Source organism: Sabethes cyaneus, chromosome 1, assembly GCF_943734655.1.
Source record: "Sabethes cyaneus chromosome 1, idSabCyanKW18_F2, whole genome shotgun sequence".
NCBI classification, from domain to species: Eukaryota; Metazoa; Arthropoda; class Insecta; order Diptera; family Culicidae; genus Sabethes; species Sabethes cyaneus.
The window spans coordinates 135646175-135671115 of record NC_071353.1 but is presented as its reverse complement, the minus strand read 5'-3'; the positions used below and the strand labels follow the sequence as shown (position 1 = coordinate 135671115).

Sequence of the window (24941 nt, the reverse complement as noted above, 5' to 3'; positions counted from 1 at the left end):
TGGCATTCCCCGTCAAACCAATCATTTCGTGCACTCGAGGTTTCCACACCTAGCACCGCGGTTGCGGCCTCGTTGACGGCCGAGCGTATCCTACTCCATCCGTTTTCGAGGGTCGAAGCATCTAACTCCACAGAAGAAGGCAGAGCTTCATTCAGTACGCGCGCGTAATTTTCGGCAGTTCGCGGGTTGTCTAGTTGCCGAATGCTTAGCCGAGGAGGACAAGTTTGTCGCGAAGTATAAACCGTCGATAGTTTTGAGCGCATATGTACTGCTACTAGGTAGTGGGCCGAATCAATATCCGCACTCCGCCTCTGAGAACATGGCCGTACGTAATACCTTCTTCCAGGACAGGCGCCTATTCAAGAACGTCTGGAGGTTACCAAATCAAACGGAGTCACAGATCGACCACATTTTGACTGAATGTCACCACTTCACAGATATTATCGAGGCGCTAACGTTAACTCGAACCACCTAAAAATCTCCGCTGTGAACAACATTTGCTACCGACGACAGCCTCGGTTAAATCTCGCGCGGCTGAAGCAGCCAGACGTCGCCGCAAACCACGCGCACTCACTCGAAGCTGCGCTGCCGGAAGAGGACGAGCTGGTCGAAGCCCCTCTCGAGGACTGTTGAAACGCCATCAAAACAGCCGTTAGCAGTGTAGCGGACAGCTCCATAGGGCATGTGGCACGGAATCAGCGGAACGATTGGTTTGACGATGAATGTAGGCGTATGGTGGATGAGGAGAACGCTGCGCAGGCGGCCAAGATGCGCAGTGTTACACGTCACAACATGGAAAGTCGCAAACGAAAGAAGAAGGTGCAGCGAAACCAAAGCAGGAGCGGCCGCATCGCTCTCAGGAAACGCGAAAGTTCTACCAGAAACTGAACGGATCCCGCAAAGGCTTTGAGCCGTGAACCAAAATGTGTCGGGATAAAAAAGGTGGCTAAAGCTGGACCAATACGATGGGCAGATATGTTGCAAGAATGCCGGACAACTACTCTGCAAAGATGGCGTTCGCCTCAAATCCTGTAGAAACAAGACGACCAGGAGCGCAGCGAGCAAGATGGTTAGACCAGGTGGAGCAAAATCTGGCGGAAAGTACTCGGTGTGCGAGGTATTGGAGAGCGGTAGCCCTCAACATTTACATGGAGTTACATGGAGAAATTTTGTTCAACAGGCTCTGTCTTAGGATGCCAAGCCACCTAACCCAAACTAATCAACATTCAGAATTAAACGTGACCGCTGTTCATTTACTGATCAGTTTAAAAGCCCCACAACACGTCAAGGTTCAGTTTCATCGTAGGGGCACTCCAAAAAATGGATTTTCGGGATTCATGAGGCCAATATATCTGTATAAAAATGTAAGCAAATTTTCTCAGCAAACCAGAATTTTTTTTACTAATCTAAAACAAGTTTTCCAAAAAGAAAAAAATTGGACACTCTAAGCCGCTTTGCCCACTGTGAATGCTGTGCTCCATCACAAACCAGAGCCAACCGCTTCCAAAATATACATATACGCATACCAATTGACGTCGTCTTCGTCGGTTGCCGAGACCGTCGTCTTTGCTGCTGCCACGCCACAAATGCTTCTGTGTTTCTAGCTACTGCTTATGGCGAGGCGAGCAAGCAAAGCAACGGACGGACGTACGTCAGCGCTCAGCGCCACCATCGTGATCGCTGCTGCTGCTGCACTGCAGTTGCCACCCCATCTATCGCCTTCCCCCTCCCCTTCAGGGGGTGGGAACAGGATTTTCGGTGGTGATAAAAACAACGCAAAACGAACGCCAAACAATTCTTCATTATCATTGGGTGGAGGTTGCTTTATTACTTTGTTGATTTTTGCTTTTTGTTTTCTTTTTTTCGGTAAAGATACATTTTGCTTTTCGGGCGTAATTTTTTTTTTGTTTTGTTTTGTCTGTCTCTATTGATAATGTCGGTTTCAGCCGCCGTTGATCGGACTTTTGCTAGATTATTTAGAGGAGAGAGGTGGTACGACATCGGCCGCCTAAAAGACAATGTGTATTTTGCAATTGTTCGTCCTTGCACTGCTCAGTTACAGGTTTTGATGCCTAAATATGGTTGGTTTCTGCTAGTAATGATGAAACGCTGTTAAAATATAACTTATCTTTCACTATTTCTCTGGTTATGCTCTAAGTAAAACACAATTGTTCAAACAGATTTAAATGGTTGCTTTCGTGTTGATCGCATGCATCTCACTGCTATAAACTTGCTTTCTGTCTCTCTGTTTGAAGGCTGCTAGTAGATCACTAAAATGTTGACATCCTTCGTTGGCATGCATATTGTAAAAACGTTTTGGAAAAAGCGGTCAAGCGCGGTTCTACCCCTCCCAATCGTGTTTTCATCAGTACATCTGTTTTAGAATCTCTGCTAAAGCGGTTCAATTTCATCATGCGGTTAAACTGGCTCCCGGCACGCGAGCGATTACAGGTATCACTAAATCCTAAATAACTTGCTATTTATTGTTTTCTTCGTTTAAAAACTATGTAAGAAATCGAAACACAAGGAAAATCTTCCAATAGAATGTTTTCTTTTGTCGCTTTCTCTCGTTCGCACACTGGCACTTTCATCAGCAAAAAACACTCACGCGCACACACTAGGACGAACAGATAAACAGTCAGCAGTCACTTAAGTTAATCCGTGATGGAAATCTGTGCGAAACCGATGAGCGATTTCTCGTCCGGCTGCTCGTCGGTTCCGAAGCCGGAGTTCAGCTGGAAGGTGACCGTTTTCACCGTGCTCCGGGTGTCGATCAGTTTCTGCAGGTTGGCCGCCATTACGACGATATCACGCCCGTCGACCAGTCCGGCACCGACCAGCTCGGAAGCGATGCCCTCGGCCGAGTCCTTGCCGACGGCAAACTCGAACCGGATATCGTTCAGTTCCCGGTTTGAGTTTCGCATCCGTAGCACCAGGTTGATGGGTGGCAGCTCATCGAGGGCGAGCGCACCGAGGGTGCTAGTGACGTCGGCGTTCGCACTGTTGGAGGGACCGGCCGTTGGTGCCGTAACCGTAGCCTCCGAGGGTTCGGAAGCGTCTTCCGTCTCCGATGCGGACGAGTCCATTCGATCCAAACGGTTCATCGGGCGCTCCTCGGAATCCGAATCGGAAGATTGCTTGCCGTTATCTTCCTCCTCCGAGGACCAAACCCATTCGCCGGTAACGGTCCGATGTAGCCGACCGGAAGCACCGGGTTGTCGTTTGGCAGCTTTATGAACGCGGGTGGCCATCGATGGGCCGGTGGCCAGCAAAGTTTGCGTAAGGTACTTGCGGTCTTTCGCCTTCTTGAAGAAGGGATGTTTCAGCAGCTCACTGGCCGTGGGACGTTTCGATGGTTCCTTCTGGAGACACTCGACGATCATTTTGCGGAACGTTTTCCCGTACGCCTTGTATTGATCTTTCTCGTCTGCCCCGGTATCGATGGAAGGAGGATCATTCTGAAGCGTAAGCATCAGTACCTTCATCGGAGGATACTTGTGATATGGTGCTGTTCCGGTGGCCATTTCGATCGCAGTAATGCCAAATGACCAAATGTCCGCCTTAAAATCATAACCATGATCCTGCTCCATTACCTCCGGTGCCATCCAGCACGGTGTACCGACGAAAGTATGCCGAACCTTCTGCCGCGACAAATCGCGGCCAGTAGCCAACCATGCACTCACACCGAAATCCGCAATCTGAACCGTGCCATCATCACCCAGCAGAATATTACCGGCTTTAATGTCACGATGAATCTGCCCGTTGCTGTGAAAGTACTCCAACCCTTTCAGAACTTCCTTCAGAACCGTGGCGATTGTGGACTCATCAAACACTCCGTGCTTGCAGTTGACCGACTTCATCCGATGTTTGATAATATCCAGCAAACTGCCACCCTCCAGCAGTCGCAGTACCAGCCAAAGTTCTTCCTTAACCACGAAGCTGGTATGATACGTGACCACATTCTCGTGGTTGCAGCTGCTCATCGCTTGGATCTCTTTCAGCAGCTCATCCATCGAGGTGTTCCACTTTTCCAAATTGATCCGTTTGATGGCACATTTTTCGTTGCGCGGTAGACAGAAGGCACCGTGCACTACGGCCGTTGCACCGACTCCGATCACCTCCCGCAGTTCGTAGTCGTCCTTACTGTTGGGCCACGGTGCATTGGTGGGTGCGATCGGAGCAGCGGGTGCTGCCGCTACTGCTGCTGCTCCGACGGCCGCAGCGCCTGTTGGCGCCAAACTGGCCGCCGATGCCGACGTCGAAACCGTTCCGCTGTTTGAGCTGGTTGCCATCTCGGCGGACAAAATGCTAAAGGCGAAACCCCTCGAAAATCCGACCCGCACTGATCACTACGCGTCCGTCCGGAGGCGATCACGACGTTGAACTGAGCTGTTCAGTAACCAAGCTGAGCGGCTGCTAATCCGTCCGTCCGTCCGGCCGTAAGAGAGTGCGCACGCGTGGCTGCGACTACGACGACTGCGACGCTACTACTACTAGGTGGTGATGGTGGCCATCCGAGGTTGGTTGACAAAATCGCGTGTGTCCCGTGGTGGAGTGGAGCGAGCGAGCGAGCGAGCGGAAAAGAAAGAGAGAGAAAGAAGAAACAAAAATCAGTTTGATGATCAACACTAAAAACTTTTATATTTGTTTACTGGTTTGATTATTCTGCGGGCCAGCAAAAGCACACACTCGCTCACACCCGGCGGCCGCGTGGTTACGCAAGTGGGGCTCCCGCAGTAAGAAAAAAAGAGTGCGCTTGCGGCCACAGCCCGATGATTCGACAGTGACATAAAGAGAGAGAAAGAGGATAAGCGAAGAGTAGGGTAGCAAATGTAGAAAAGTGAACAACTTTCCCGAATGTTTACAACTTTATTGAAGCGTTTAATTGGTAGGGGCCTGTCTTTGGCTGCACATTAAAAAAACAGTTTACAGGCTGCCTCTGGCGGGTGAACCGTTAACCACTGATGATTTGTCCTTCTTTCTCTCTATCTCCCACCCCCTCCCGTCTTGGGTTTACTGCACTCTCGCTCCTGGTACTCAAGTTTTTACTTCAAGTTGATAACAAATGCTAACACGCACGCACCGCACACCGGTTTGTAACACATAAAGATGATGCATGCACCCACTGTGCTAACATTTGTTGAGCTTGAGAATGTGTCTTACCCGATGCCGCCGGCGCGATGGAATTGAACCGTATACTCGTGAACAATTGAAGCTTTAAAATTTGTAATTATTTAGTGTAAAATTTAACACTCTGAGTCAAAACATTTTGGCGATATGGTTATTTTCTCGTCGAGAAGTGGTAATTATTTATATCAAAAAATAAACCTTTGAAAACATGTCTGCAAAAATGGAATAGGGTATGTTGCTGCTTCGTCGTAATTACCTATTGCCGTCCTATCCAACACAAATTATTAAAAATATCAGCGTTTTTTATGACACACAATGCAAAATTAGTTATTCCCTAATATTTTAGTTTGTTGTCTATCATAGGCGATCAATCAAAGTGAGCTGAGATCTATTCAAATGCTTTTTTTCATTAAAAAGTTCCTAGTAGCCAAATTTCCTACGTTTTTTCTTGCGGCGAAGAAGAAAATGTCGACTAATCGTTTCAATTTCCGTCATTCATAAAATGAACTCACGCAACGCACTGTCGTTATTCTGCAGCCGGAAAAACTTCCGTGACCTGCAGAAATTTTGCAGAATAACATTTGTAATGCCGTCTTACACAAATACATGCGCACTAGTTTCGTAAACATTATTGTGATTTTTAGTTCGGACAATGAAAAATTTTGATGGACCAATTTTACAACGGTACGACGAATTTAAGAAATAAAGTCAGCTGCGAAATTTCAATAAAATGCTTTAATAATCGCTTTTTAGTGACTTCAAAGTAGACGGATCGGAAGGTAAGTGTGTTTGAGTCAAATCATGACAAGAACTTTTAGAGTATTCATTAAATCCACCTAAGAAATGATCAAAATTAGAATGGCTTTCCTTACTACGACGGGTATTAGAAATAAACCCTATCAGAATAGAATATAGAAATAAACCTGATATAATTCCAACGACTATTATAAAACAGTGCTCCAATTAACTAGCATCTCCACTCCTAGACCTCCACTGACCTGCATTTACAATCCATCGCTTTAGTAGCAATATTTTCCGACTTCTAGTATTGCGGAGTTTCCACCTATTTAGAGTCCTACGCGAAAATTATCAGCGTGGTTATTTTCTGCGTTTACGACATATGTTTGCAATTTAGCAATTTAAACCATCAGGTTTTCTTTATTGCCTCCCCACTACCCCCTTCCTTGCTTGACAAGCATATTTTCAATGCATTTTGTAAGTACAGGATAATTATTATTAAAAAAGAATTTGCGTTGGACTCGTAAAATTGCTGCATGGCACAATAAAGATTACTGTATATTAAAGTCTATAAAAAGGAAGGGGGACAACTGTCATACCGCTATAGAGTAATAACCACTTTGCGTGCTGAATCCAAAATATTTGAGACTACCATCAAAAGCACGTTATTTGCAGTCAGCTAGAATTATATAAGCACATAGCACACTATCAACATGCATTCTTTCCTGGGCGAACTGTAGAAACAAATTTGGTGTACTTTGCATCGTTCTGCATAAAGAACATCAGTGATTAAACCGAAGCCTACGCCCAAATTGATACAGTTTATACTGACTTGACGGCCGCTTTTGATACGGTTAATCACGCTATTCTTTAGAGCAAACTTTAAAATCTTGGATGTACCATAAAATATTGTAGTTCGGCAGGAACATCCTTATGGACAGGCAACTTTTATTACGATTTGGCAACTGCCGGTCTGCCGGGTTTACAAATAATTCTGGTGTACCACAGGGTACCAATTTGGGGCCACTGCCTTTCTGTATTTCAAACGACATAGCGTTACTACTGGATGGAATGGAGGTGAAAAAACTTTTCTTCGCTGAGATTCCACCTTTTTACACTCCCACGCGAAAATTTTTAACGTGTGTATTCTCTACGAGTCCCACACACGCTTGTAATTTAGCAATGTGAACTATCAGTTTTTCGTCATTGTTTCCCCACTGCACTGTACCGTGGACCCCCGTTCGTTTGACCATTTTAAATCTGAACACTTTTTAATTTGAACCCCGCTGGTTTGCACGACGTGCAAATTAAAAATGGATCAAATGTCATTCTCAACATGACATCATTTGTTTATGCAGACAATGCACATAAACACGATTTGTTTGTACTGACTTAGCGTGTTTAATCGGTTTCACATTTCGTTTTCCTAACGATTAAGATAGAAATCCGATCGGAAAATGCAATATTCGCACTACCAACTGCCAACTAAAACAAACCACCAAAACAATAACAAAGAGCAGGGCGGCCAGTGCACACAGGTTTCAGCATATTTCGGGTTACCAGTTGTTCAAATTAAAATGTAACCCCGTTAGTTTGCATGAGGAATCGTTCAAACGAACGGGGGTCCACTGTACCCCCTTGTTTGACAAGCATATTTTTCATGTATTTGGAAAGTACAGGACGAGCAGTAACACAGTAACAGTAGCACGAGCCAGTAGACTAGAAAACGTAGAGCGAAAATTTGTTCGTAATGCTCTTCGTCGACTTCCTAGGAGAGATCAACAATATTTAACACCGTATGAGACCGCTGTCGTCTGTTGGGATTAGACACGCTAAGTCAGCGTAGACAGGTTTTGCAAGCTTTAAACTGGTGAATATGATGCCCCAGACATCCTATCGTAAATCAGACTTTACGCACCTCCTTTACGCACCAGATCTTATCAGTAGTCAGAACAGATCTTTCCTAATGCGATGGATTTTTACTCGACCGGACCCTTCTTCCGGAGTCCAAAGTAAGCACGATTTCCCGCCTCAATGCTTCTTTGTATTTTTATGCTGGTTAAGGTCGTATTATGCAGTGCTTCGACTCATTGGTCATTTTCTACTCGAGAAATTAAGAAATAATCAATCGCTTTACTATACACACTTTTTTTTGAAGTACCATAAGTGAGCAATATAGGACCATACTTATTTTTACCGTTTTCCTTTTTTCATGACATTTAGAGACTGTCCCAAAAACTATTAACAGGCCCAATTTTTAGTAAGAATAAAAAAATAATACTGTTATAATAAGACTAGTACAACCGGTGAGTGCTTTTGATTTCGGCTATCTATCGATTATAGCGACAAGTTTTGACAGTTCTTGTAAACCTTTTAAAATTCTTGAACGGTTTCTGTTGGACAGACATATTTTCTAAGATGTGCTTTCGTCAATCTTCAATTGGTTGAATTTGCGGGCAATTAGGAGGATTCATGCCCTTTGGAACGAAGGTTACATTCATGGAGGTATACCACGCTACTGTTGTTTATGCGTAATAGCAAGACGCTCCTGTCAAAAGTCAGCAGGATCCTTGTGGATACGAATCATGGGTAGAAGTCATTTTCGTAAGCACTCCTTGACGTACATTTCACTGTCCATCGAAGCAATGGTAAGATGCGATTGTGAAATATTACCGCAGCCACAAATAGCTTCCCAAGCAACAATTTGAGTTTTATTGCACTTTTATGATGGTATTTTTGACCAATTTTGGTCATGAAAACCCAATGCCCAATGTATCTCTGAATACTGGGTTCGCCGTAGAGTAGCGCGAGCTCGTGGTTCATTCTTCGCTTCTATACATACACTGTTTTCTTGCACACCGCCAAAGCTAGTTCTTCATATCCGTCGTTCGAAAACTCCGAGTGTTCGCAGGTCTCTTCTGGAAGTGTCCACGTTTCATGCCCGTAGAGGACAATTAGTCCTCTATTAGAGGAGGCTTTGGTAAACGGCTAGATAATGCGGAATATAGACCCCATAGTGGTCGTTAGCCTCTTATCCAGCAACTCCGATCCCGACCTCCTCGTGGTACCAGCCGGAATACGAGCAACCTTAGCGGAGATCGGGTAACCAACCCCGGTGGAAACTAAGGTCGTATACTAACCGGGAAGGAGGTAGTGAGTCTCGGCACTATAAGATGGCAGCCCCATCACGAGACTCGGTTGTGTTGCCCCAGTACGGCTACACACCTAAACAACACAAACTAACAACATTCAAGCATATTCGGAGCGGAATATTCGGCATCGACCTAGGCGACGAAATAAGGACGACGAATGGAGACTCGGGACTTGGAACTGCAGATCGCTAAATTTCGCAGGTTGCGAGCGGGTGCTGATTGAACAGCTGGAACCCCGCAAACTCGGCATCGTAGCTCTGCAGGAAATCTGTCGCAAAGGAGAGAAGGTATGGAAGATACGTGGCGGAAAGGCCCAGTTTTACCAGAGCGGTGGCGCTACCAACGAACTGGGAACGGGCTTTGTAGTGCTGGGCGGAATGCAGGATCGCGTGATAGATTGGAAGGCGATCAACGAGAGAATGTGTGTTTTGAGGATAAAGGGCCGTTTCTTCAATTATAGCATCATTAACGTGCACTGCCCGCACGAAGGTAGACTCGACGATGAGAAAGAAGCGTTCTACGCGAGGCTGGAGGCTACGTACGACAGCTGCTCGTCACGGGACATCAAGATCGTCATCGGGGATATGAACGCCCAGGTCGGTAGCGAAGAAATGTATAGACCGGTGGTAGGACCCCATAGCCTGCACACCAACACAAACGATAACGGCCAACGATGTATAAACTTCGCAGCTTCCCGAGGCCTGGTGATCCGAAGTACCTTTTTCCCGCGCAAGGATATCCACAAAGCCACCTGGAGATCACCTGACCAACGTACAATGAACCAAATTGACCACGTTCTCATAGAGGGCCGGTTCTTCTCTAACATCACGAACGTACGCTCCCGTCGGGGTGCGGATATTGATTCTGACCATTACCTAGTAGCAGTACATGTGCGCTCAAAGCTGTCCACCGTATACCGGACACGTCAAAGCCGCCCTCCTCGGCTGAACATCAGGCAGCTAGATAACCCACAAGCTGCCGAGAACTACGCGCGAGTACTGAATGAGGCACTGCCTTCTTCCGAGGAGTTAGGTGCTTCAAACCTCGAAGACGGTTGGGGCAGAATACGCTCGGCCATCGGAGAGGCCGCTACCGCGGCACTAGGTATTGAGCCTCGGAGTACACAAAATGATTGGTTTGATGGGGAATGCCAACAAGCGGTGGAGGAGAAAAAAAACGCTTGGAAAAATTATCTAAGTATTGCCACTAGAGAGAACCTGGCCAAGTACCGACGAGCTAGGAACCAGTTGACCACGATCCTGAGGAGAAAAAAGCGCCAAAAGGAGGACAGAGATCGTGAAGAATTAGAGCAACTATTCCGAGCTAATGACACGCGCAAGTTTTATGAGAAGGTGAACCAAACTCGGAAGGGCTACACACCGAAACCTGACATGTGTAGGGACGAGGGAGGGAATCTAATTACAAACGAGCGCGAGGTGGTCGACAGGTGGAAGCAGTTCTTCGATGAACACCTCAATGGCGAAGTCGCAGAAGGAGGCGGAACGGAAATTAACCTAGGAGCGCCCATGGAAGATAGTGATGTCCTAGCACCTGATCTCCAAGAAGTCAAACGAGAAATCAGGCTGCTGAAGACCAATAAAGCCGCTGGGAAGGACCGCCTACCGGCAGAGCTTTATAAACATGGCGGGGAAACGCTAGCAAAGGCTCTACACTGGGTTATTTCGAGGATTTGGGAGGAGGAAAAGCTACCGGAGGAATGGATGGAAGGAGTGGTTTGTCCCATCTACAAAAAGGGTGATCGGCTAGACTGCTGCAACTATCGTGGTATTACGCTGGTAAACGCCGCCTACAAGGTACTCTCCCAGATCCTGTTACGCCGGCTGTCACCGATAGCACAAGGTTTCGTAGGGAATTATCAGGCGGGTTTCATGGGGGCTCGCGCAACTACGGACCAAATGTTTACTATCCGACAGATCTTGCAGAAATGTCGGGAGTACAACGTGCCCACGCATCACATCTTTATCGATTTCAAAGCAGCATACGATACAGTCGATCGAGACAAGCTATGGCAGATAATGCACGAATACGGTTTTCCGGACAAACTGACGCGACTGATCAGAGCTACATTGGATCGAGTGATGTGTTTCGTACGCATCTCTGGGACACTCTCGAGTCCCTTCGAGACGCGACGAGGGTTGAGACAAGGTGACGGTCTATCCTGCATGCTGTTCAACATCGCTCTTGAGGGGGTGATCCGACGAGCGGGCATTGAAACGAGAGGCACGATTTTTACCAAGAGTAGCCAACTTCTAGGCTTTGCAGATGACTTCGATATCATAGCCAGGAACTTTGCGACGGCGGAGGCAATCTACGCCAGACTGAAAGCGGAGTCTAGGAGAATTGGGCTAAAAATAAATGCGTCGAAGACCAAATACATGAAAGGAAGAGGCTCAAAGGAAACAAATGCGCGCCTCCCACGGACGGTAACCGTTGACGGCGACGAACTAGAAGTGGTAGAAGAGTTCGTGTATTTGGGATCGCTGGTGACCGCGGACAACAACACTAGTAAGGAGATCCAGCGGCGCATCCAAGCGGGAAATCGGGCCTACTTTGCCCTTCGTAAAACGCTACGATCAGGAAGCATACGCCGCCGCACGAAGCTAACAATGTACAAAACCATTATTAGACCGGTAGTTCTTTATGGACTTGAAGCCGTGACGCTGCTTACGGAGGACATACGCGCCCTTGCCGTGTTTGAGCGAAAAGTGCTGCGGACGATATTTGGCGGAGTACAAACTGAAAGCGGAGAGTGGCGGAGGCGTATGAATCACGAGCTACAGGCACTGCTTGGGGAGACTCCCATCGTACATCTAGCGAAAGTTAGCAGGCTACGGTGGGCCGGACACGTCGTAAGGATGCCGGACGACAGTGCGACGAAAACGGTCCTCTTCAACAACCCCACCGGCACCAGGAACAGGGGGGCCCAACGTGCACGATGGCTCGACCAGGTCGAAAGCGATTTGCGACTTCTGAGACGACTAGGAAATTGGCGACGAGTGGCCCAAGACCGAGTTGAATGGAGACGAGTGCTTGAAACAGCACGAGCCACCCCGGCTCTATGCTGCTGAAGAAGAAGAAGAAGAGGACAATTAGTCGGTCGGTTTAATTAGTGTTTTGTACAATGTGCACTTTGTACGGAGGCTCTGCTTGTTCGAACGCAAGTGTTCCGTGGAGTCCGTAGCAGGCCTGACTTCTGCTGATAACGCACCTTTTGATTTCACGGCTGGTATTGTACCCTGTCGAACCAACCTAACCTACTCTGTTTCGCGTTTTAGTCTGGTGTACTGATCTTGCACCACCTCAAATTTTTTGCCGACTGCATCCACGTCGTAAGCAAAGCAGATAAATTGACTGGATATATTGAAAATCGTGCCCCGTATTACGATTGCCACTTGTCTTATAACACCTTCAAGCGCACTTGTCTTATAACACCTTCTGCTATTCAACAGACAGAAAAGACCATTTGCTTGTCAAAGTCCCATGCGAGATTCGAATGGGCCCGACAATCCACCCGACATTCTCACACAGCATTGGATAACGTCCATCGTAACCATGATAAGTCTAGTAAGCTTAATCTGAAAGCCGTTTTCGTCCACAAGTTTTCAGAGCTCTTGTCAGTTAGCCTCCGAGTTGGCCTTGAGGTACAATGCTGGCCTAATAAGCTAGTCGTCACATGTTTGAATCTCGGCTGGGAGAGGCTGTTTGAGTCAATAGGATCGTAGCAACTGGCCTTGCAATTGTGCTGTACTCTAACAGCTGGCTGCGAAGCCTGTCGTATAAAAACAGAAGATCAAGTTTCGATAATGGAATGTAGCACCCAGGCTTTGCTTGTCAGTTTACACTATCATATGCGGCTTTGAAATCAATGAACAAGTGATGCGTGGGGACTGGGAATCTGCGGCACTTCAGGAGGATCTGCCGCAGGGTGAAAATTTGGTCCGTTGATAGACCGACCCTCGTTCCATGAAGCCGGCTTGATAACTTCCCACGAACCTATTAGCTATTGGCGACAGCACTTTGAAGGCGGCATTTATGATGGTGATCGCTAGGTAGTTCTCACAGTCCAGCTGATCACCTTTCTTGTAGATTGGGCAAATAACTCCGTCTTTCCACTCCTCTGGTAGTCGTTCCGTATCCCAATTAATTCTTGAAATCAATTAAGGAAAACAGCTAACCAACTTGTCCGGGCCCATTTCGCTCAAATGCCATCCTTTCTTGCTGCGTTGTTTGTTCTTAAGCCGCTGGATGGTTTCTTTATCTTCGCTTATGGATGGGGATGGCACATCTCCGTTTCTTGCTGCACCAATGAAGTCACTTCCTCCACTATCGAGGGCTTCCGCTATTCAGGTGTTCATCGTAGTCCTGCTTCTATCTTTTGATCACCGCACGGTCGTCAGTCAAAATACCTCCATCTTTATCTCTGCTCATTTTGGCCCGCTGCACAAAACATTTGGGTGATTCGTTGAGTCTCTGATAGAACGTGAAAGCGGGACAGCTGCTTGAGTTCTTCGCACTACTTCTCCTCCTGGTGGCTCTACTGGGGTTTGCAGTCTCCGCTTCTGTGTGTATCGTTCCACATTCTGACGGGTGGCTCCACGCAGTATTTGTACCAGCGCTGCGTTCTTTTCATTGGCACTTCTCGTCAAACCATTCGGTAGGTCGATTCGGTGCTACACGGCTTAAGACGTTTTCCGCTACGCTGTCAATGGCTGTTTTTACGGGACTTCAACAGTCCGGAAGAGGGGCTCCATCCAGATCACCCTCTTCCGGGAGCGCGGCTTCCGGAGATAACGCGTAGTTTTCGGTGACATTCGGTTGCTTCAGTCGTGTTAGGTTATACCGTTGCGGGCGCCGGTATCGTATGTTATTCATAAGTCACAACAGATGCACAACATGGTCGATTTGTGATTCCGTCTTGGTTGGTGATCTCCAGGTGTACCGATGGTGGAGGTTATGCTGGAAAAGCGTACTATGTATGGTCATGTTCTTGGAGGCGGTGAAGTCGCAAGTCTTAGGCTGTTTTCGATTGTTTGCGGTTGTGTGCTGCACTTGGGCAGCGGTCGTATAACGCGCTCCAACTGCGCGTAAAATTCGGCTTTGTCATCATCGGTACTTTCGAGGTGAGGGCTGTGCACGTTAATTACGCTAATATTAAAGAATCGGTCCTTAATTTTTAATCTGCAAATGCGCGGGTTGATCGGCTACCTGTTCTCGCTCATCACTAAGAAAGCTGTGCCCAGCTCGTGTGTATTGCCGCAGCTCTGGTAGAAGGTGTAACCATCCTTATACGTGCATACAATCGTTCCTTTCCAGCATACCTCCTGCAGCGCTTCGAAGTCGAACTTGCGGCTTTTCACTTCTTCAGAAATCACGTGCGTACTTCCGTGGAAATTTAGAGACCGAGAGAGTTCCATGTTCCTAATTTCCAATCGTTAGTCCCTTTTCGTCACGTGGGTCTTTGTCGATTGTTCGAATCTGAGTTATTACTTACGTCGGTTGTTGCTTTGGTTTTTTAGTGGTGCTGGTTTGCAAGGCCCGCAACCAACCCCACAGTATCACCAGAGGGCCAACGTAACTCGGTGCTAAAATCGATAGATAGCAGATATGGAAAACACTGAATGGAAATTTATTTGTTGTACTAGTCTTATTTTAAGATTTTATAAGTTATTTTATTTCATTTTTACTAAAAATTAGAGGCGTCCATACTTTTTGCGACAGTCTCTAAACGTCGTCAAAAAAGGAATCCGGTGAGAATAGATGTGGTCCTATTTTGCTCACTTGTGGTGCTTAAAAAAGTGTGTAAAGTAACGCGATTGATTATTTATCCATTTCTTGAGAGTGTAGAAAATAACCAACGAGGCAGAGCACTCACGGGGACCGGATTTTTGCAGATAGATCACGAATACAATGTACCCGCACGGCGCCCCTGTACATTCAGTTTACGATACAGTCGATCTAGATCAGTTACATAGGGCAAAACCTGAGATGAGACGTGACAACTCATAGCAGACTTTCAGAGTATTTAAGAACCAGTCGCTGATTGGCCCACAGCAGTGTTGTTAAGAACAACATGTTCATAACTTATCGTAACACTGTGACAACGTGTGAAAATTATTAGAAGATAGGTGAAAAGAAAACAAAGAAGCCAATTGTCACGTCTCGTGTCAGGGCAGAACCGCCAATAAAGTACCAGCCAACATAAAAATACAAAATCGCAATATGGCAGAAGATCGTACTTATTTTGGACTCGAGAAGGATCCAGTAAAATTCATCACAACACTGATAAGACCAGTTTCTAGAATATTGTTTCTAAAGCAGTCTATACATACTGTTTTCGGGTCAGTTTTCGACCAAACTCGCCTTTTAAAAATAATGTGTTTGAGAGCTTCACAGTGCGTAGTTTGTTATGTGTATCAACATTTTTAGCATTTTAAGCCAGGATCGTATTTATCATCCATATGCATACAAACAAATCTGTGTACCGCAGGGTAGGAATCTTGACCCATTCTTTTTATTTTTTTTATTTTTTTAATGATGCAGCAGATGCGTCTATGGGTTTAGCTTACAATTCGTAGATTTTTTACAATCTCCTTCATATTAATCGTAGTGCAAGCTCAATGTTTTAATTATAAACATTGCCTAAAGATAAAATTGCACAACATTTAAAAACGATTGGATTTCTATTGATCGATAGGTAAATATCAAAGAGAGTCAACTGGTTCAATCATCTTGGTGTTACTCTCGACCGAGAGCCGATGTTTGAAAGGTATTCTTCGGTGGCGGTTGGAAGCAACTCTTCACTGTTCGATAGAGATTGTTTTAGATCGTACTTGCCCCGAGTCTGGACACTCTGAAGTGTGATAGCTGTAGCTGAAATGAACAGCTTGACCTTGGGCCACTAGGATAGAAAATAATTTTGTGTGTGAAAGTGTTGAACAAGAAATCGTATTCTAGCATTTTTATCTTACAATAGATAATCATCAGGATGCATCATTTGCACGTCGCACTGGCACGTGGACATGATTCACTTGTGCAACCCCAGCAGATTTTTCATACCAGCGCGTGATTGTACTAAGATTCAAACTTGTTTTCATTCGTCAACAGGATTGTTGTATTGTTGCAATAGAACATTCGCGTAAAGATGTACCACAAACGTGAACGTTTTTCAGTAAAAGAGCATTTTGAAAACGTCTAAGTAAAGCAACATTCTAATTTTCTTTACAAAATCATGACGATAATTTTGTTGCTACTCAAGCGTTATTGTTTCACTCCTTAAAAACTGTCAACACCTACTGGAGGTGTACCTTTTGTCCATGCTCATTAGGTTTGGCGACTGATTACACGCGAATATCGCTAATTAAAATGAATAATCAACCACCAATGGAAACGGCCATCACGACCACGGCAAATGACTGAACAATTTCAGCAGAAAATTAAAATGAAAAAAAACCATCAATTCTACCGAATCGATACGTGATGTCATGCGCGCGTAGCGATTTGCGCAAAATAATCGACAGGCACCGTTCACCGTAAAACAGACAACCTCACCAGCCCATCAGAGCCAACCGAACCGAACCACTCGAGAGGTTCCTTATCTGCCATTCTAACAGGTGAGCCGAGGGTTCAGCAATGCAATCGCAGATCCGTTATCTAATCGGCTGTCGTCTCGTAAATGTCATTATACACTCCTAATTAGGTGCACCGTGAAATGGTGGAAAAATTTCTCTCCCCGTATTTTTTTTTTTGGTTTGGTTTTTTTATCATCTTTCCCGGTAAACTCAATGTTACTGCCTGGTGCTGGTGCAACGAATGTTGTTTGTTTATCTTATCGCCACCAGCACGCGGTAGGGCCACCGTCATCGTCATCGTCGACTCAGCCATTGCCTTGCCGGTGCCGGTCCCCGGTACCAACAATGTGGGTAAACATTTGCATGAAAGAATGTTGCACTGTTCAAACGTCTGCCGAGTGTCTGTTGTTTACCCGAATGAGAGCAATACTTTGCCATCATCGCTGGCAACGTGGCGCGTTGGTTGCTGCCAAAGAAAGTTGGGCCGGTTTTTTATCTCCGGTATATTTATTTGTCTTAATTCTTAAACTACCGAAACGGTACGGTTATTGCCTAAATTCACAGCAGCAAGTGCCTGAGCTCCACTATACACCGTGCGTGCGTGTAGTGGAACAAATCCATGGAATGTCACTTGAGAAATCAAAAGTGATTATCGCATCGCATGCCTTCTGCTCAGCACTCGCTACTCGCTAGACGTTGGAAGGCTACAATGATTCACAAGCCGAGGAACCGTCAATTCGACCGCTATTGATGTTAGGCTAAAAATAGCCTTCTTAACGTGGTTAAGCAAACACTGACGGTAATAGCCTTGCCCCTCCGGTTTTAGTCAGTCTCCACATTTGTTAAGGTCGTAAGTTGCTAATAATGCAACTGTGTTTTAGATTATTGCCTATTTTGAATAGTATCCTATAAAATTACTAGAATTTAAGAAGGGACTTAAATTGCTATCCCAAGTTGGTTGTGTCCTTTTAAAGAGTTACGCTTGGAGCGTAATAAAACAGGAATAGCAGCAACGAACGCGATGTGATATACAAAACGCGCCGATGAATAAAGCAAAGTAAGAGTGCTTATAGTGGCATAAGTAAGAGGATCGTAAGTTAGTACATAACGAATAAAATTAGGAAGAAGAGCCAATGCTAAAAATATACCTGCCGCAGTAGTGAATGAACTTTTGCATCGTCGCGTTGTTGGTGTGAAAGAGCAAGACACTCGCTGTGGCGTTTCGCTGATTATTATCAAGACTTACCTACTTATTTTTCATTTTGAATGATGTAAAGCGTGGCAAAGTGATGAAATTCTAAACTTTGCTAAATCAGATAAGAAACCGAGCGCAGTAATAAGTGTAGGAAAAGTGGGTAGAATAGATATACTACTATATGGGGTTGCCGTTATTGGAATTTCTGCTCGGCAGTTACCGTTTTCGATGAGAGAATGTTAATGATCTCTGGTTTTGCCTGCGTGAAGGCGTCGTGATATGGAACTTGATTCGCTTTAGTGTTGGACTAAAATGAATATTTGTAGCCAACTGGACTTCTAATAAAGATGGGATACGGAATTTCTGATTAACTTGGTAATTTAGTTAAAAATAGTACCTCAACTTTCTTCAATCGACAACCAGCAGCCTGGGACATGCGCCTGCTGTCATTCACTGCAGTTCGATATGAAGATTCTAGTACGGTAAACGGCTGGATAATCCTTAACATCGGTGCTGGTATAGAACAGAACCCATAATTATCCTAGCCTCTTATCCAGCAACTGCTATCCCCACCTCCTCGAGGTACCAACCGGAAGGTGAGCACTCTTAGCGGAGATCGGGTTATCACTTACCAGCGCTGGAGGAAATTAAGGTCGTATACCGACAGAGAAGGAGGCACTCAAGTAAGTGTTGAATGACAAACGAGGAATAACCTTGTCAGTCTTGAGGGTCTGTTCCCACGTCAGGGTGGCTCTTAATGGTTCGGCGATTCCTCAACCAATCCGGATCAGACGACTGAATTAAGAAATGTGTTCTCATGGCACTAAAGATAAGATGGTAGTCCCAACACGAGACTCGGTAGCGTGCCCTAGGTGGAAGATCTGTGGCGGCAAGCGATCAACACAAGGATGTGGGTTGATTCTTTAACTACACAAACATAAACGTGCACTGTGCACGTGAACATCCGATGACGAACGGGAAGCGTTCTATGCGCAGTTGGAGCCAACGTACGATAGCTGTACATCATAAGACATCACCCCATTATCAATGGGGATATGAACGCCCATATTGGCAGGGAAGCACTCAAGCAACAATCCTAAAGTAAAGAATAACGATTATCTTTATAGTGGACATATCCATTACCAAGAAGAATGAGTCAAATACTTAATACTTAAAGCTGACTATTTGACTCAAATAAAACTATCCGTAAACTCGCATCCAAGATCCACAAGAAAACTATTTAGCTACGTAACATCTCTTGCAAAACATTCTATTCCCAAGTATTCCCAACATAACGCGAACCAAAACATTGGCGTATCAATACAAAACAGTCCTTACGCCGGCTGCTTGTCAAACTGCAATAAAACTTATTTTTCCGTTTCCGTTTTGTATGGCCGGTTTGATAACGGGAACTCAACCAAAAAAAATTAATATGCTCTAAACTCCCAGTTGGCTTCGAGATACGATTCTGGCCCAATAAGCCAGTCGTCGTATGTTCGAATCTCGGCTGGGAGAGGCTGTTGAAATCAATAGGATCGTGGCAACTGGCCCTGCATTTGTCCTGTATTCTAACAGCTGACTGCCAAGTCTGTCGTATAAAAAACAGAAGGTCAAGTTTCGATAACGGAATGTAGCGCCTAGGCTTTGCTTTGCTCTAAACTAAATGGGATAAAATCTAAACGTTTCTGCGGAGGTCTTTACACAAAACTATTAGGTTTGTAAGTTTTATTTTCTCAAAACGGTAAGCTCCAAAAAGGGTAAAAATGTAAAAAATAAGGGAAAATGAGTAAAGTGGGGCACTTCCCGATTACAAACAGAAAAGGGGTGGCACCTTGCGATTCTCCGGAAAATTTTACATAAGATCACCTATATTTTATCAGCCTGCAGGCCGTATGTTAATTGCCAGGGCCGTCGCTCCATGCAAATTCTCAAAATGACGCCCCCAAAATAAACGAAAAACGCATTGCTGTGTGCAGACTTTTTACTACCTACACACTCGAAAACGCACAGTCTCGTAGCGTCTTTCTGCATAACCACTCACGAGGCAAACAACTCGTGAGCAGCCAGTGGTCCGTGAGGGCTAGCAGCACATTGGGATATAGATCTTGCATTACTTTTTCTTTTCTTCTTCATCTTACGCCCACGATTCTACATCCGGGTGGGAATGCGAGTCCTCGTGACTGATCGGTATCAGTTGCTCAGGTTGCAATGACGTGCGAGAGCAACTACCGTGGCTGTTAGCTAAATACACATTCGCAAAAGTCGTCGCAGAGCATGAATAAACAAGAGCGGGAGTCCGAAAAGAATGCGAATGCCGACGTGTTCATTAGAACGAGTACGCGTGTGTGAGAAAATTAGCTTACACAAGTGCGGTCTTCGCAACACTGGTGACAGTCAACTGCCATTTCTTTTGAATAATTATCGGTTTCTTGAAACCCATAATTAGAATGATAAAACTTGAAAAACGAAAAAGTTCAGTTCATATTTCCTGTTACCTTACTGTCATGAAGTCATTGAAGATGAATCTGCTGACTGCGGATTCTGAAGAGATTGGAAAATCTCTCCCGAAAAATTTCTAAATAATTTAATATCATCAATGCCACTTTTCCACCACGTTTATCTGAGTGTTTTGATTGTTTCGTTTTGTTGCGAATAGATTTTCATCAGGAGGAGGTGGAGCGCAAACGGAAAGCGAAGAATGGCGCAGGCGTATGAACCATCCATTGCAGGCACTACTTGGTATAATTTTCAAAGTACACTTGTCGAAAGTTGGGAGAGTATACCGGATGACCGCGCAGTGAATATGTTTTCTTCTAGACCTCCGTCGGCCTTAAGGACCTCATACACGTACCCATATGTTGGGTTGGAAACGAATAAAATGTTGGCGGGTCATTCAGGTCGAGCGACAAGCCCAACATCTTTTTTTGCTAGCTTGGTTCGTGGCGCTCATACACAGACGAGAGTGCTGACCGAACATGAATTCACCAAAATTTTCGGCCAACATGTTCGTACGTGTATGAGGGCCTTTAGGAATAGAGAAATCCAACTTACTAGATGGCTCGACCAGGTTGAAACCGATTGGCTCAACGAATTGGCGGTAAATAACCCAGGACCCAATACAGCGGAGAGTAACTCTAGATACACCACTTGCCATCCCGGCTTTATGCTGCTAAAAGAGCAGGAAGAAAATGTTATATTACTCATTTATTTAATGCTAGTTTTTTTTAATGTAGGCGAAATGGCACCCCCTCAAAGTGGTGCTCCAAGCAGCTGCTTGTTTTGCTTAAGGGAAGCACCGGCCTTGTTAATTGCTTCCGTTTTTTGCTCATTTTTGCCCATAGTGCATTGGTGCTTCTTAACCTCAGTACAAATTTAAGCGATGACTCGTCGAAATTAAACAATGCTTTCACTTTTGAAAATTTGCAGTAACATGCAGTAACGGGTCCATTACATCCGAAGACGATACGGTGGAATGGAGTTTGCAGTATGCCGGTGAATCGTAGAGTCCGTTGCGAAGCACAGAAATCCATTAGAGATACCGTGGACCCCCGTTCGTTTGACCATTTTTAATCTGAACACTTTTTAATTTGAACCCCGTTGGTTTGCACGACGTGCAAATTAAAAATGGTTCAAATGTCATTCTCAACATGACATCATTTGTTTATGCGGACAATGCACATAAACACGATTTGTTTGCACTGACCTAGCGTGTTTAATCGGTTTCACATTTCGTTTTCCTAACGATTAAGATAGAAATCCGATCGGAAAATGCAATATTCGCACTTGCAACTGCCAACTAAAACAAACCACCAAAACAATAACAAAGAGCAGGGCAGCCAGTTCACACAGGTTTCAGCATATTTCGGGTTACCAGTTGTTCAAATTAAAAAGTAACCCCGTTAGTTTGCATGAGGAATCGTTCAAACGAACGGGGGTCCACTGTAAAAGTCTGGGGGAATCGATTTCACGTGGATGGTTTCGGCCACGGATACTTCTTGCTGGGTTTTTCGTTGATAATCTAACGAATCTAGATCAAGTAGCCGGCAGCAATCAGAATACAGTAGGAGGCTCTCGGCATGACGCAGAGCATGCCGAATGAATTTTCTTTGTACTCGCTTGACGCGCAGGTTCCATGTTAACTGCTGAGGACACAATACAATGCTAGTTTTCAAGCAGTGGCTGAATCAGAGCACAATGCAAGGATTTGAGGCAATGCGTATCATTGAAATTTCCAATTTCCATCCAATTTTAGAAATGAATCCGAGTTGACAGCTCTCGAGATTATCGAATCACGATGTAGGTCAAATGTTAGTTTGGTATCGAGTAAAACACTGAGATCACTAACGTGGTCTACTCTCCGCAGCTCAGACTCATCGATATGGTAGTTAAAAAGAATCGGGCTCTTCATGCGGTAAAAATAAAACCACACATTTTGCCACACTTAACGTTAGCCAGTTTCGTTTACACCAGTCGACAAATGTATCGAGTAAAGCTTACTGGTGGCGACAGTCGTCCAGTTTTTAAACAGCCAGGAAAAGTTTCAGGTCATCAGTGTACACAAGACAAGTCTGCAACCGATATCCAACATCGGAGTGACGTCGTTGAAGAATAGTGAAAATAGCAATGGTCTCATATTGCTTCCTTGCGGGACACCAAAGGTATTGGAAAATTGCGGCGAAATTCAGGAACCAAGTTTCACGCGTAGTATGCTGCCTCGCAAGTACGAACTCAGCCGTTGCACTAATTGTTGAGATATACCGAGTTGGGAAAGTTTACCACTCACGCGTGAGTTTTTCTGCATAGGATCAAGTTGACATGATTCACAGTTGATTGACAAAGTTATAGCTATTTGTACCGCGCATGTCTGGAACGATTGCACAGCGAATAAAAACTTCATTGCCGTTTTTCTCGAAACCGGGTTTTCAAAGTCGGTACCATATATATATCAAGAACGGCTCAAGCAATTCCCTTGTTTGTTTTTGCTTCAAAGTTAACAAAATTATCTAGTGTTTGACCCACCCTTTTATCGATATTCCAATTATGTATATTTTAGAGATGTTTAAAGTCGATATTTTCGTCTAAAGCCTGACCTTTATGTTTGAATGTCCGCTATTTTGTCATGCGTTCGAACAAAACAAAAAAAAATCAGAAAAATGGTTAAATTTAGCAAAATATCAGTACATATAATTAAAAGGTTTGAGAATATTTTAATTTTCAAACAATACATTTAGTACGCAGAATCAAAAACCATGGGCAGAACTGGGCTCGCTTATCATAATTAACAAAAAATGTTAAACATAATCATTTTTTCATTACTCAAGGACTAAAAATGTGATTTTTAAAATTAGTTTTTATATTCTTTGATATAAGATATTCCACATTTCGAAAAAAATGTCAAGCCCACGCCTATTCCATTCAATACAGCATCGTCGTCCGTAGATCTTTTGAAATTAACCCGTCAGATCTAGTCGCAATATTTTAGCGCACGTATTGCCTTGCCTCTGCTGCTGCTGACCAAAAGCGGTCCCTTTGCACTGTTCGTATTGGTGACTTTGATATGGTTTGATGCGCTAACGAAAGCAAGCAAAAAGCAGTCAGTACGGCCGCCCGAGGGAAGTGCGGTAACCCGCTGGTGGCACAGATGGGACCGAAGCTGCTGACGTTTGCCAATGTGTATGTAGCGCTAGCGACTATAGTACCTATAGCGAGAGCCCACATTTGGCAGAGAATTAGGTTTGGAGCAAACGAGGCATATTGCCTTTTGCATTGAATCCGTCTTCTTTTTTAGATGGCAGGCTTTATGGCCGAGCCGAGACATGATGGCTAGACGTTATACGCTCCCCTCCCCGTCAATACCCATAACAGTGTAAAGGAACATATAAGAATATACACTATTCAAATGAAATTATGTAATTTTACCTATTTTGATAGGCCTACCTGTTAGTTCCACGAAGTAAATCGGTTCCGGAATAGTAATTTCCGCAAGAAGCTACCGAACACCGGGTTGTCTTGGCCAATAGCAGCTAGCAAAAGTTTGCACGAATTATTTTCTTCTCGAACTTTTACACTTCGATAGGCACCCCGCAGACCGAGTCGATTTACCAATTGAACAAAACTTTATCGGAGATCGCGAGGAAACGCAATTTTTCACCACGACGTCACTACGAGAGCTGCTTCTTTTCCAGACTTTTCGCAAAACCGTAACCAAGGCTGTTTTATTCGAAGGCTAATTTCATAGCGATTTGCGGCTACCTATCTTCGCGACCATCCGTTCCGTGTGCGGAGCAGGGGAACTTTTTCCAACAAACTCTTCTCTTTCTCGTGGCACTAGCGTAGCGATGATTCGTGTTTTTCCTGTTTTTTTTTCGCCTGACGACGTTTTGTTATCTTGCCTCTTGCTCAAGGGACTGGCAACCCTATCCCTACTCTATGTGTTTGACAGTAGCCAACATCTACTACCGGCGTGGGTATTATTTGCAAAAATCAGGCTAAGATTTGAAAATAATACCCATCTGCCAGCATACCGGCTTTGCAGAGTGAAAGAAACAGAACGTATAGCGGTGTCATGCTGTTTCATTTACGCAAATGGCTAGATGTTGACTGCAAAAACATGGCTGCCAAGCAGGGCCTTGCTCTTGCTGCTTGCCGATGGTGGTCTTCCTTCTGCCTGCGAGACTCGCGAGACTGCGACGCTCTCGCTCTTTTGCGCAATTTTGACGTTTCTCTGCTGGTTCGCTTTGTGCTTCACGTTCTCTCGTCACTGCGCAATGTGTCAAAGCTTATCAATGAACATCCAACTAAGGTAATCTATTTTGGAATTTTGTGATATTCCGTTTACATGTTTTCCATGTTTTATTCTATAAATATTTGCAACACGAAGTAGCATTTTTTTAAACTAAATAAACAGCTTGAATGGTCCATAAATCCATAAATTAGAAACCGTACAGAGTAAAAGCGACTACGACGCGACGCAACTTAACGCTTCGCTCACATGAAGTTAGATAGAATTAACAAAAGAGCGAATGTCGCAAATGTAAACAAAACGGGTGAGAGTTATTTTTGCTGGACCAGCATAGGAAAATCAACCCTCACTCGGTTTGTTTACGCTTGCCACATTCGCCCTTTTGTTAATTCTAT

At 44.8% G+C, this 24941-nt stretch overlaps 1 protein-coding gene across 3 annotated transcripts; it reads right to left on the bottom strand.

The window, feature by feature from the left end:
- Positions 1–1760: 1760 nt before the first annotated feature.
- LOC128737302 (serine/threonine-protein kinase OSR1) lies at positions 1761–24212 on the bottom strand. 3 transcript variants are annotated; one of them, XM_053831926.1, is made up of 2 exons: positions 23742–24212; positions 1761–4493 (listed from the first exon to the last, which is right to left on the bottom strand). In XM_053831926.1, the coding sequence occupies exon 2, from the start codon at positions 4290–4292 to the stop codon at positions 2655–2657; it is 1638 nt and encodes a 545-aa protein (XP_053687901.1). In that variant the 5' UTR covers positions 4293–4493; positions 23742–24212; the 3' UTR covers positions 1761–2654. The 3 variants fall into 3 exon arrangements, with proteins under 3 accessions (XP_053687901.1, XP_053687893.1, XP_053687908.1); XM_053831918.1 differs by having other exon boundaries at positions 1761–4490; XM_053831933.1 differs by lacking the exon at positions 23742–24212 and adding an exon at positions 17856–17935 and having other exon boundaries at positions 1761–4490.
- Between the last annotated feature and the right edge of the window lie 729 nt (positions 24213–24941).

What these genes read in the sequence shown, in the direction of transcription:
- LOC128737302 (XM_053831926.1), bottom strand. Translation starts at nt 4,292, where the DNA reads ATGGCAACCAGCTCAAACAGCGGAACGGTTTCGACGTCGGCATCGGCG.